Here is a 14,018-nt window from a genome sequence, read left to right on the forward strand (position 1 = left end):
CTCCTGGGGGGGTTGAGCTGGGGAAGGAGGAGCCTCCTGGGGGGGTTGAGCTGGGGAAGGAGGAGCCGCCCCTGCTGGCCTGCCCTCCATGGCCCCTGCAATGCGAGTGAGACAGGCAGTGAGGGCAGCCGCATTGGCCTGGCCAGACCTTGTATTGTCCTGCACAGCCTGGGTCAGGGCACTCAGCTCATGGGCCACGCGCGTTGTGGCGGTCTGTATGTCATTCAAACATGTAATGACCGCCGTTGAGTTGGTGGCCACATCACCGAGTGCCTCCATCATTTCACCCTGGCTGTGCTCCATCTGCGTAAGTTTTTCCAGTATTTTTCCAAGAATGCGGGTCTGCCGGGCATTGTCCTTCACCACACTGGCCGACAGACGCTCGCCCACAGCCACGGTCTCCTGGGTTGTCCCCCTGGCTGCCGCTGAGTCTTGCGGGCCTGGAGGAGGGGAGAGAGTGACCCTGGTGACTGGAGGCCTGTTGGGGGAGAAGTGGGAGGGGCTACCCCTGATGGTGGCCTGACTGGTGCCAGCCTCAGGGGTAGTCTCAGGGGAAGACTCAAAGGTCATCATATCAGTGGCCAGGAGGACTTCCCGGCCAATCTGCATATTTTCCTCCTCCTCCCCCTCATCATCCTCCTCCCACTCATCCTCCTCCCCCTCAACCTCCTCCCCCTCAACCTCCTCATGAGTGGAGGTTTGGCCAATCCCCTCCCCTGGGGAATCCTGCCCTTCTTGGGACTCATCATCAGCCTGTCTTGGGGGTGGTGCTGCAGCCTGGCCCGATGGGCCTGCAACCTCCTGGCCTCCAACCTCCTGGCCTCCAACCTCCTGGCCTCCAACCTCCTGGCGTGTAACCTCCTGGCGTGTAACCTCCTGGCCATCTGTGGAGGACACAAAACAATCACATGTTTGAGGAACCACACACTTGGCACATCTTCCCTTCCCCCACCCACACATGCTAATCAACAGAGAATAAACAAAAAAACCTGAACAAAAGGGAGATGTACCGCGCTTAGGAGAGAGTATGTAAGGGTGGAGCAATGAACTAGGGTGGTATTGGTATTGAAATGACTCAAAAACGGTGATGGTGAAGACTGCAGCCCCCCTGATGTATAATCCCCTAGGGGATACAAAACTAAATGTAAAAATGAAAGGGGTAGTGGCGCTGTCTAGAATAGAGGCTGAATGTATCTAAAAGGTACAGGTGTGACTTGTATGTGATCAAACCAAGTGAAAAGAATACAAGTGCCTGAGTGTGATAGTATGTGGTAGCCTAATTGGCATATAGTATACACTCTGAAAATAGTACAACAGGTGTGCAAACAATTGGCTATTAAGCCGCAAAGGTGGTCACACAATGTGTGAAATATAAGTTAAGTGATGCAAAAAGGTTACAAACTTATATATATCAAAATAAACCGTGATCGTCAATCAACGATAAGTGGAATCCGAAAATATAAAATCCAAAATTGTATATGTACCAGCAGAGTGGTAAATACCAATAAGTGTGTAACTCAGCAAAAAATGCAAATGAGGCTATAATCAAAAAAATCAATGCATAAGTCCAATGATTAGATATAGCAACCACAATATATAGTCCACACAATGTCAAAAAATAAAGATAAAAATAAACATAAGAAAATGTATATATAGATAAGTGTCCGTGAACTGGTGCACCCACAAGGGTGGTGAATCACAAAATGCAGTGGTGGATTCGCACAGTGCTCCGGTGCTCCCCTCCTGGGTCCCTACTCACCAAAGACACTCACCCCTGCAGGGGTAAAGTGCAAGTAGAAAGGATCTCCAGCAGCTGCGATCTCGATCTTCCTAGGTCCTATGGATGCACAGATGTCCTAGCCCGAATGGCTCTGCTTCTTTTTTATTTATTAGTTCCGGGGATCCTCCAATGAAAAAAATATTCTCATGGTGCAGTATGTTCAAAAAATGGGGGGTTTATTTATTAACACTACCGCTGGGGCATGTGCAATACAACATACATAAAATAAACGTTTTTTTTTTTTTTTTAAAAACCAATTTCCAAAGGGTTAATGGGATAAGGACAATTGGTGGGGATAAATTATAAAAACAGAGTGATAGGCAGTCAGTATGCAAAAGCATAAGCCTCCCAGCACAGCACTACTATCCGGTAAGATCGTGAGTGTCGTCTCCAGCTGGGGAACGCCGCGCGCTCAACAGGGTAACAGCTGATCAGTCCGGCAGTGCGTGTGGGTGTGCGTGTATCCGCTTTACGCACGTTTCGTATTGATTACGTCTTCTGAAGCGGTTTATTTTGATATATATAAGTTTGTAACCTTTTTGCATCACTTAACTTATATTTCACACATTGTGTGACCACCTTTGCGGCTTAATAGCCAATTGTTTGCACACCTGTTGTACTATTTTCAGAGTGTATACTATATGCCAATTAGGCTACCACATACTATCACACTCAGGCACTTGTATTCTTTTCACTTGGTTTGATCACATACAAGTCACACCTGTACCTTTTAGATACATTCAGCCTCTATTCTAGACAGCGCCACTACCCCTTTCATTTTTACAAACAAAAAAACCTACCTGTCCTCCTAGGAACATCTGACGTATAGCCAGGCAGGCCCACCACCTGCTGTGGGTGGAAACACTGGGCCACTGCCCATTCCTCCTCCGTCAGTCTGACTGGGCAGGGTCCCCCTCCTCCAGTGCCCCTGGTATGGGCGTCGATCCTTGCCATCTTATTCCGGACGACGCTTCTCAGATCATTTATTTTTTTCTGTATGCCAGCGGGGGTCCTAGTCTCCCCCCCCCCCGCCGCATTGATCTGGTCGGTGATTTTTTTAAGAAGCTGCCTCCTCCTGGCCGGGGTGGTGTTCTGGCTCTCAGGGCCATGCAGAAATCGCCCATATTTCACAATGCCCCGAGCAAGAATTTGCTTCTCTCCCAGGGTGAAATTAAGCTTCCTGCGTTTGGGGGGCATCTCATACACCACCCAGCAACAACAAACACACCCGACAAACAATCTACAATACACACCCAAAAACCTGACAAAAATATATACCACAAAAAAATAACCAAAATCTAAACACACAAGGACACAGCTAATAGTAATTCAAAAACAAACACGCACCAACAAACAAACAAAAAACAAACACCAAAAAACAAACACCAATAAACAAACACCAAAAAACAAACACCAAAAAACAAACACCAAAAAACAATCAGCAAAAACAATAACAAACAAATTAAATAAATACACTTCTCAAAAACAAACAACAACTAGACTCTCCAACTCCTCAAACACTTTTCTCACAAACACAACTTACCAACACACAAACAAACAGAGCAGAAGCAAATTGCTCATGGAAGGGGAACAATGGGATATACTTTTGCAAGGGAAGTGTGTGTGTGTGGTGCTTTTTAGACACAGGGCGATCCTCAAACTAAGTACACTTGGCCTTTTACCTATCTCACTGATTGCGCCGAGATCAGTTCTGCACATGCCCAGTGAGGTCCCGATTCGTGCGCGCATGCGCAGTACGGCCGGCGCCTCATTTGCATGGGGTCACGGCTCATTACAATGAAGCACGCCCACTTCCTTCCCACTTGCCAAAACCCCGCCTTACGCCTCTGAATTTAAGTTACGCTGGCGCACATTTAGACGCAAATGCGCTGTGGATACGGCACTTACGACACCAACTTAGGGCAACGTAACTTAAATGACATAAGTTAGGACAAACTAAATTTGCACCGCTGGCTGAGGATCTGGCCCAATGTGAATAGGCTTTTTCAACACAGTAGATAAGGAGAGCCTAAATAAAAACATTATAAAGAGCTGAGAGCTTCATCCACTGGATAAAACCATAGATTTGAACTTATCAAATACAATATTTCAAAGTTACCTGACTAAAAACATGAAAAAAAAAAGGTTATATTTTAAACAACTTAATAAATTAAATATACTCAAAAACAATATAAGTTTCCTTTAAAGAAACCTGAAGGAAAATTTAGAAAGTGAGGAATCATTAGGGGACAAGTCACCTCGTTCCTTCTAACTCAGCTGCGGCTGATGATGTATGCGACCAATCATATGCTCCGGTACGGTCATGTAGCCATCTGTTCAGTTCCATGATACATCTCTCTTGGAATTTTAATAGGATGATTTTTTTGAAGAAATTGGAGGCGGAATAAAGATGGTGAATGATGGAACCAACGCTGATATCAATCAAAAACGTACCCTTAACTCGACCTGGAGGAATATTAGAGATTCAGATGTTATCTTACCCGAAACTAATTTCACTGCGAAAAAAGAGATTTCACCTTTTCATAACATTTGGCATTTAATGACAGTGCTAGGTGAAAAATGCTTTAATAAATCGTTCCCAACCAATATATAATATGGCTCTGGATTTCCTGCCCTGCCAGCCACCATTATATGTCACATTATCCTCCATATATGAAAGCACCAGATGAGCAAGGAGCAGAGAGAGAGAGAGGGTAATGAGAGTATAGGGGTCAGAGGACATTTGCAGAATAAAAGTCACTTTGCTCTACATCTGTTCTGATCATTTAGGCTCCATTCACACTTGTGCGACCTCAAAATTGTGTGATTTCCACTGCGACTTTACAACGTAAAACGTTTTGCATTGACGTTAATGCACATTTAGCTGCGTTTAGCCACGTTAGTGTTTAGCAGTGTTTCTCTGCCCTCTTCTATTTTCCACTCTAATTACTACAGCTTAAAAATGCTTGATGCTGTTTACAGCATTAACATGCGTTTAGCCGCGTCAGGCATTTTTTTCAGCTGTAACTCTGCTTCTCAAGAACGCGTTGGCCCTGGGTTTTGTTGCAGCTTGAAAATGCCTATGCCACTAAAAGCTCCTAAAAGCCTATGTGGACACATATAGCTGGATTCAGGTACATTGCCGCATCTTTGCGGCGGCGTAGCGTATCGTATTTACACTACGTCACCGTAAGTTAGCTAGGCAAGTACTGTATTCACAAAGTACTTGCCTGCTAAGTTATGGCGGCGTAGCGTAAATGGGGCCGGCGTAAGCGCGCCTAATTCAAATTAGGCTGAGGGGGCGTGTTTTATGGTAATGGGGGGTGACCTGACGTGATTGAAGTTTTTTTTACGAATGGCGCATGCACCGTCCGTGTACATATCCCAGTGTGCATTGCGGCCAAGTACGCCGCAAGGACGTATTGGTTTCGACGTGGACGTAAATTACGTCCAGCCCTATTCACGGACGACTTACGCAAACGACGTAACATTTTCAAATTTCGACGCGGGAACGACGGCCATACTTAACATTGGCTACGCCACCTAGGGGGCATCTTTATCTTTAGGTGGCGTATCTCTTACGGAAACGGCGTATCTTTACTGCGACGGGCGCACGTACGTTCGTGAATAGGCGTATCTAGTAATTTACATATGTTACGCCAAACTCAATGGAAGCGCCACCTAGCGGCCAGCCTAAATATTGCACCCTAAGATACGACGGCGCAGGCTGTCGTATCTTAGATAGGTTTACGTGTATCTCAGTTTGAGAATACACTTAAACTTAGGACGGTGCAGATTCCGAGTTAGGTCAGCGTATCTACTGATACGCCGGCCTAACTCTCTATGAATCCACCTAATAGAATAACATGAAGAGACGTTTTTAATCTGTAAAAAAAAAAAAAACGCAAATACATGAAACGTGTTAATAAAATGACTAAGAGTGACATATTCAACAAATAAAACAGTCATAAGAAATAAATAATCATTTGTTATTGTCTCATCATAATGTGGTACCAGTTTATGGTCTGTTTTACAATAATCTTCTTTGGATTAGGCTAACACTGTTGACCTCTCCACCTTCAGTTGGAGTTCTCAATCCCTTCATTGTGCCATTTGATGGAGTAAATGAGGCTTAATCTTGAAGTTGTTGTTTGCCTCCCATGGAAGTGGCACCCAAGACAGCTTTTCACAATAAAATGTTTTTTTAAAACCCACTGGAGAAGTTTCTAAAAAAAATTCTAGAACCCAACCTTGATTGGAACTTGTCAAAACTCTTATCCTGGACTTGCTTACTACAGGAACATTAATTATCCAAAAGTAGACTTCATTCAACCAATTATACTGAATCAGTTGGTTGCTCCAGAGGAAACCCAATTTCTTTGTGTTGATCTTTGCTATTTATTTACAAATATAATTTAATTTCATGTACCTTAGTGATATAAAATATCAATCAAATCAATTTCAATTACAGGTTGTAACACAACAAAATGTGGAAGAACCCAACGTGAGGTGAATAACTTTTTCTATAGAAACAGCTTGATTTTTGAGCAAGAAATAAAGCATTCCTCCTCTACCAGCAATAGGAAGCTGTGAGGACAGAACTATTGGGACTCCCACTTATGTGAGTGATACTCTTTTCTTTTTTTTTATATATATATTTTTTAACACTCTTATGCCAACGTACACACAACCGTTTTTCGGGGTGTAAAAAATGATTTTTTTTTTAATGTCATTAAAAACGATCGTGTGTGGGCTCCAGAGCATTTTTCACAACACAATTAAATATTTAGAACATGCTCTAAATTTTCATGTCGTTTTTAACGTTGTTGTTTTTAACGTCGTAAAAAATGGTCGTGTGAAAAAAACGCGCATGCTCAGAAGCAAGTTATGAGACGGCAGCGCTCGTTCTGGTAAAACTAGCGTTCGTAATGGAGATAGCACATTCATCACGCTGTAACAGACTGAAAAGCGTGAATCATCTTTTACTAACACAAAATCAGCAAAAGCAGCCCCAAGGGTGGCGCCATCCGAATGGAACTTCCCCTTTATAGTGCCGTTGTACATGTTGTACGTCACCGATGTTTGCTAGAGCATTTTTTTTTCACGATTGTGTGTAGGCAAGGCCGGTTTAACAATAATCGGGTTGAAAAAAAATTAGTTTCTTCTAGTCCATTAAAAATGGTCGTGTGTACGCGGCATCAGATTTATTAACAACATTCTTTTTTTTTGTTAAAAATATCAATATATGCTGTACATACCGGTGCTGAGCAGATAGTGAAGACACGCCATTGGAAATTTTAAAGTATCCTCTGCAAAGACCATGTCCTTCTTATTAGAGAAATATAAATCCAGATAACTTCTGGAATCCATTCCATGTACATGATAGAGTTTAGGTGATGTGGAATCCATCGTCCTGCAATGCTGAACTTCACCTCTTTGATTTCTGCTTTCAACTAAGCTTTAATGTTTGAGTTCTAATTATATTCTTTTGAAATAAGGTGGTTACATTTTATTGTAATATAATCATAAAACATATTTATAAAGCAGTCATGGGGATAGTGCTGACTGAGGTATGACTGTCACCTGAGTTTGCAAAGGTTTAACCACTTAAAGACCAGACTTTTTTTTTACATTTGTTGTTTTCAAGTGTAGCGCTTTGTTGATACTAGTAACTAACATCCACCATATAACCCTGCTGCCAGACCTCCATCTATCACATCAGAGACAATGAACAGTCATTTGCGTTGTTTTGTCTTTGTTTATTGGTGGGTATAACTTGGTTGGGGGAAAGGGGATATGGGATGCCCATCGAACACGTTGCTTTGCCATCATATTAAAGAACTTGGAATTTGGTTGAGCCTTGAAGTACTGATGCACAGATAATATTTACCGTCACTTCCCCTGCATCACTATACAGACTATTTCTCCTCCTCTGCATATCTCCTGCAGACTATTGCTCCAAGGACTTCTCTCCCCCTGCACAAACTTCACTGTAGATTATTATCTTTCCTGTCACATCCTCCTCATGTGAGCTAAAGAGGCCGCTCTGAACAGTCTCAATGGCTGGCTATCATAGATGCTGTTACAAGGCCAGAGGTCTGGAGTACCTCTCCCCGGCGGCCTAGTAATTTAATAGCATGTGTTGCTTGAAGGACTACTGTTTCCAGCAAGTCCAGTCTGCAAATCCTGTGCCCCCCGCATAGATTTTACACTTCCCCCACAGTCTCTCCTCTGGCCTCGCACCCAGCTCCCTGGCATGCCTCATCCAGTAATCCACTGTAGTGCACTTACCCACCTTCTCCTGCCCCGAGTCCATGATGAAGAACTTTATTCAAACACATGTTTGGACAGCTTCTCCAGCTCCAGCTCTGTTCCAGAACACTCCATCCATGACCGTGTAAGAAAGTAGCTCCCTCCAAGCTCTACCGGGCTCCTCCACTAGGCCTCGCACCCCCCTCCCCCCAGATCTCCAGTTATCAGCTGTGGTATATATATAATTCATATTGTGAATAATTCCCAGTAATATCTGTAAAAATGAATAAATTAACAATACGGTAATTACACAACTGATAACCTGAAGAAAGATTCCCAAAATAGTGTAACGATAGTGTTTAGCATCAAAAGACATTGAATGAGACAAAGGTAGCAGTGTAAAGATAAGTGAGTAAGTATGATAAACCATAGAGTACCTAAAGAGGTAAATTGGAGGAATAATCCAAGATAGTGCAACGGTGTCTCACAATTGAAGCAAACCGAGGTGTTGGTGCAGTGCAAGTGTGGTATAAGTACCACCCGTGAACCAAAGGCGACCACCAACATCACGCAGCTTAATGAAAGGGGAGGCGGCGCCATCGCCTGAGCAACAATTCATGCTCGGCGTTTGGCGCTCAAACCTGAGTAAAGATAAGTTGAGTAAGGACGATACATTGACCTTATGGAAAGGCCTTAAATATGCCCATAAAGCTAAATGTAATACATTTCAGATTTTTATTGATTTACACAAATTTACAAGAAAGATCTCTCTTAAAAAACATTTTCTTCATAACCCTCTAGTTCGTCATCCTAATACATCTGGGTGACGATTTGAGAAATCCCTCTTTGTTTAGTTCTCCTTGATAAACAGGATTATATCAATTAGATGTGTCACCTGCTGGGACATACGAATACTTATACCCCTCTAAATAGAGATCCAACTCTAAATTACAAAACGAAACTCCGAGTTAAATAAATATGGATATGAGTCTAAGATACTAAATAAAAAGGAGAAAGAATATCTGATACCTAGATTAGCTAGGATACCGATCATTTATTATTTACCTAAAATTCACAAACAGTTAATTAACTCTCCCAGGAGACCTATTATCAGCGATATAAACTCCCTGGTCTCAAGGATAGGTGAATATATAGATTTTTTTCCTTCAACCACTAGTTTTAAACACCAATTCATATATTAAATACACTACACAAGTCATTACGTATCTCATTGGAGTTTATTTACAGGAAGGGGACCTTTTAGCCATGGCCCATATTACCTCCCTGTACACCAATATCTCCCATAGAGATGGTATGGAGGCAGTCAGCTATGTTTTAGTTATGGCTGATTATATTCCTCCTCCACAGAAAGATCTCATTCTTAAGCTACTTGACTTCGCTATGTCCTTTAATTATTTTTGCTTTAATAAACAATTTTTTTTTACAAATTAAAGATGTAGCGATGGGAGCTCAATTCGAGCCAAGCCTAACTAATTGTTTTATGTCTCCTCGGGAGCAGGAGGCAGTATATAGCCAGTCATGTCCTGCTTTACTTTTCTACAAGAGGAATATAGATAATATCCTCCTAATGCAGAGAGGAAATGCTCAGTCTCTACAAGATTTGATGCATTTTTTGAATGATAATCAAAAAAATATTGAATTGTCTTATACTGTACCTCTGTAGTTGTTGGTTGATACTAGTTACTAACATCCACGCATATTCACCCTGCTGCCAAACATCCATATGTCACACTTGTAGACAATGAAATGTCTTTTGCTTTGTTTACCCGGACCATGCAGACCAACTGCTAATCCAGCTTCTGTTCAGTGACACCTCTAAATAACTGTATAAGGAGAGGCTCCCTCCCAGCTCCCAAGCTCCTCCGCTGGATCCACACTCCTGCATGCACTTCATCCTTCAGTTCACCCAGCCGACAACTTCCCCCCAGCAAGCTGACCATGAGTATATGTAGGAGGTCTGCCCCTTGTCAATCCTAGTTGGGGATTGGTCAGGGCTCCTCACATGTACTCCATGCCACTCCAACTCTCAGCCCTGCCCCTCTTCCAGAACATTCTCACTGGAAGCAAGGGTGGAGCCCAAAAGCTGAAGTACATGTCAGTCACACCTACTGCTTCACTAACCACTCCCTGCCCCCAGATCAAAAACAAACAGGCCTAGCTTGCAGCATAGGCCTTCTTGAATTTACCTGCACTGACAGAAATTACAAAAACACTACACCTCTAGCACCTACCTATGGTAGAGTGTGCTACACCTCTAGTAGTAAGGAGATACACTTCCTTGATCTGACACTTATGGTGGAAGAGGGAAGTATGGTTACTAAATCATTTTTTAAGAGCACAGAGTATAAATAGCTATATTCTTCCCCTCTCCATCACAGCGCAGAGATATATCTTTTGACTTCTTAGGCCCCTTTCACACGGATGGATATAATGGTGCTTTCAGCTGCTGATTTTACCGCAGCTAGAAGCACACAATGCTTTCCTATGACACCCTTCACACACTGCGTTGAGCTGCAGTTTTGTTACCTGTGGTTTTGTGCGAATAGAAAAAATAGAATTGAATGTGTCCAGGTGTGATCTGGCGCAGCTATCGGCACATAACCACAGGTAATCGCAGTGCACTGTGTCAGCTGCGTTTGGTATGAATCTTGAGGGGGAACTCCACGCCAAATTTCAAATAAAAAACCGGCATGGGTTCCCCCTCCAAGAGCATACAGGCCCTTGGGTCTGGTATGGATTTTAAGGGGAACCCCCGTACGCCAAAAAACGGCGTGGGGGTCCCCCCAAAATCCATATCAGACCCTTATCCGAGCACGCAGCCCGGTCAGTCAGGAAAGGAAGGTGGGGACGAGCCAGCGCCCCCCCTCCTTAACTGTACCAGGCCGCATGCCCTCAACATGGGGAGTAAGTGCTTTCGAGCAGGGGGGCACCCTGCGGCCCCCCACCCCAAAGCACCCTGTCCCCATGTTGATGAGGACAGGACCTCTTCCCGAAAACCCTGGCCGTTGGTTGTCGGGGTCTGCGGGCGGGGAGCTTATCGGAATCCGGGAGCCCCCTTTAATAAGGGGGACCCAGCATCCCAGCCCCCCCACCCTAGGTGAATGCGTATGGGGTACATCGTACCCCTACCCATTCACCTGGAGGAAAAAAATGTAAAAAAAACACACTACACAGGTTTTTAAAGTAATTTATTAGTCAGAACAGAACAAGACGGTGGTGAAGAAGAGAACAGAGAATACGGCGGAGAAGACCGAGCCCCCCCCGGCAGAAGAGAACAGAGAAGACGGCGAAGAAGACCGGAGCCCCCACTAGTAAAAAAGCTTAAAGAAGAAAGCGTGTGGCCCCGGCAGAATGCCCCCCGAAAGAGCAGAGAAGTCGCAAGAAGACCCCCGGAGCTGACTAATAAATTACTTTAAAAACCTGTGTAGTGTGTTTTTTGATTTTTTTTCCCTCCAGGTGAATGGGTAGGGGTGCGATGTACCCCATACGCATTCACCTAGGGTGGGGAGGCCGGGATCTGGGGCCCCCCTTTTAAAGGGGGCTCTTGGATTCCGATAAGCTCCCCGCCCATAGACCCCGACAAACAATGGCCAGGGTTGTCCAGAAGAGGCCCTGTCCTCATCAACATGGGAACAGGGTGCTTTGGGGTGGGGTGGGGGGGGCGCTTGCTCGTCCCCACCCCCTTGGCGGTGCCGACCTGCCGCCGTATAACTGCGGCGGCTGGTCGGCAAGTAGTTAATACAGGAGGTGTGTTATATTGGCAAGATCACTAGGTGAAAACAGAGGGAAAAATGCCCAAAAAAAAAAAAAAACTAATGCTGCCATCACATTTAATGATTGGTAAGCTGCAATATATAAAATGTTTAGTTTTGGATTTAATATGGCTTTAATTGAGTCATACATACAACTGTTGGATATATAGTATAGTGAAGATTCATCATTGGAAGCATCAGTGAATTGTATCCAAAGTCTATGATTTACTTTTCAGAGAAGTAGAATTTAAGGTGACTTTTAACAACAAATCAATGGATGTGGTAGAATTTTTGACACAGAATCCATCTTGTGATGTTGGCAGGGCGATGTTGATCCTTGATCAGCTAGGTAAATTCATTTTAATGTTGTTATTAAATTCACAGGCCGGTCACAGGGAATTCAGCTGATAGAGCTGTGAGCTGTGATTACCAAGTTGTTTTTTTTATAAAATAGACCTTCAGAAAATTTGTGCTAACCAATAATTCTCTGGGGGAAAAGCTAGAAGAATATCTCAGGGACTCTGCTTATCTTGTGGCAACCGCGGCCACTTTGCTGCTAGCTGTCCTAATAAGCCAAGAAATGCCATAAGTCTAGTGTGAGTGGGATCTGCTTCTATAGACTATACTGTGTCAGTTTCCTTCAGAGATAAACTATTTGTTCCTGCACAACTTAGTACTGTCAAGTTTTCTCATCGCCTTTCAGCTTTCATAGATTCTGGTGCTGCTAGCAACTTCATTGATAAGGACCTAGCACGCCATTCACAGATTCCTGTGACTAAGTTGCACAGCCCCTTCGCAGTCTTGGCTGTCGATATTGGGGGGGCCCTACATTGTTTTTTGTTTTGTTTTTTTACAATTTTGGCGCTGGTTTCCCCTTAAAATCCATACCAGGCCCAAATGGCCTGGTATGGATTGGGGGGACCCCAACCCCATTTTTGTTTACATTTTTCTATTGCCGGCAATGGTATTGCATTGCTGGAAATTTAAATGTAAATTTTCTTTATAAACGTCAGTTTTGCTGCAGCAGGTTCGATGCATGCTACAGATGCACCACTTTACAGGCAGACTAAGGGGACCCCCCATGCACAATATTTATAGTTTTTTTTTTGTTTTTATTGTTTCACTTTAATGGCCAATTACTTGCATATAAGGCTTCAAAATGGGAACTTTTAATTTTTCAAGTTCGGGTCCCATAGACTTTAATAGGGTTTGTGGTTCGGGTCCAACCTTTTTCCATGTTCGAGAGTTCCAGTGCAAACTGAACACCGGGGGGGTGTTCGGCCCAACTGGACTAATTGTGTTTGGGCTTCATCTCTTGCATGCTCCGTACCACATTACACCAATCTGTTGGGAATAATAAAAAAAAACGTCTTCCCCCCAAGATCTTGTGAGATCTCAGAAAAAGGTATTTTTTCTCAACAGATGGATGTAATGGACAATGTGGATAAGGGGGCGCTGGTGAGCCAAAAATACATTCAAAGATATTCAAAGATATACAATTTGATACATAAAGTGCATGTGCAATGATAATAATATTGCTAAATAAAAAACTTGTGATATAATAAAGGAAAAGGTGTGCAAGTTCACACAACAAAAGTCCATAAAGTGAATGAATGATCTACTAAATGTCCATAGAGATCTGGGTTTTCACTGTGCCTGTGGTAAATAGGTTAGTAGAATTCCACCTCCACCGGTCTAAAACACCCAAACGTGTGTAAATAGATGGACCCTTACCGCAGGGAGTTGACCTAGTTCGTTAGAAAGAGGTCAAATAAAGCTTAATTGTCACCTAAGGACAAAGATAGGAATGCCTGGAGTTTCTGCTGGTCAGCTGGTATGGAGCGTTATATAATATAAAAGAGAGATATCGCCATAGTATAATACTGTTTATTAAAAATTTAAAACATAGAAAATGCCGAATGGAGGCTTACTTTTGCAGTGCCCGCATCCCGGCACTGAGGCTTAAGGCTTAGTGAAGCAGCGGATCGTGTGCCCGATCTATGGAGAGGATGATGTCCGCGCTGGTGGAATCTACGGCGTGCGCTTCACCTCGCTGAGCCGAGAAACCAGCCGGACCGGAAGTTTACTTTGCGTGGTCTGCGTGTCGCCTCGACGTACGTTTTAAGTTATGTCGTCATCAGGAAGCGCCATCAGGAGATGGATGTAATGGTGTACAGTACGTGAGCAAGATGAGGTTCAAACATTATGTACCT

General features: G+C 43.5%; 1 protein-coding gene across 1 annotated transcript in view; it reads right to left on the bottom strand.

Annotated features, from left to right (window-relative positions):
- The window catches only part of LOC120915630 (indolethylamine N-methyltransferase-like), a 36,121-nt gene extending 28,877 nt beyond the window's left edge, over nt 1-7,244 (bottom strand). The window contains exons 1-2 of the mRNA XM_040326299.1: nt 7,039-7,244; nt 4,039-4,246 (exon numbers count right to left, since the gene is read on the bottom strand). Coding sequence (XP_040182233.1) covers nt 4,039-4,246; nt 7,039-7,189 — 359 coding nt within the window. The 5' untranslated portion in view covers nt 7,190-7,244. The remainder of the gene's footprint in view (nt 1-4,038; nt 4,247-7,038) is intronic.
- Nucleotides 7,245-14,018: the final 6,774 nt, after the last annotated feature.

Source organism: Rana temporaria, chromosome 10, assembly GCF_905171775.1.
Source record: "Rana temporaria chromosome 10, aRanTem1.1, whole genome shotgun sequence".
Lineage (NCBI taxonomy): Eukaryota > Metazoa > Chordata > Amphibia > Anura > Ranidae > Rana > Rana temporaria.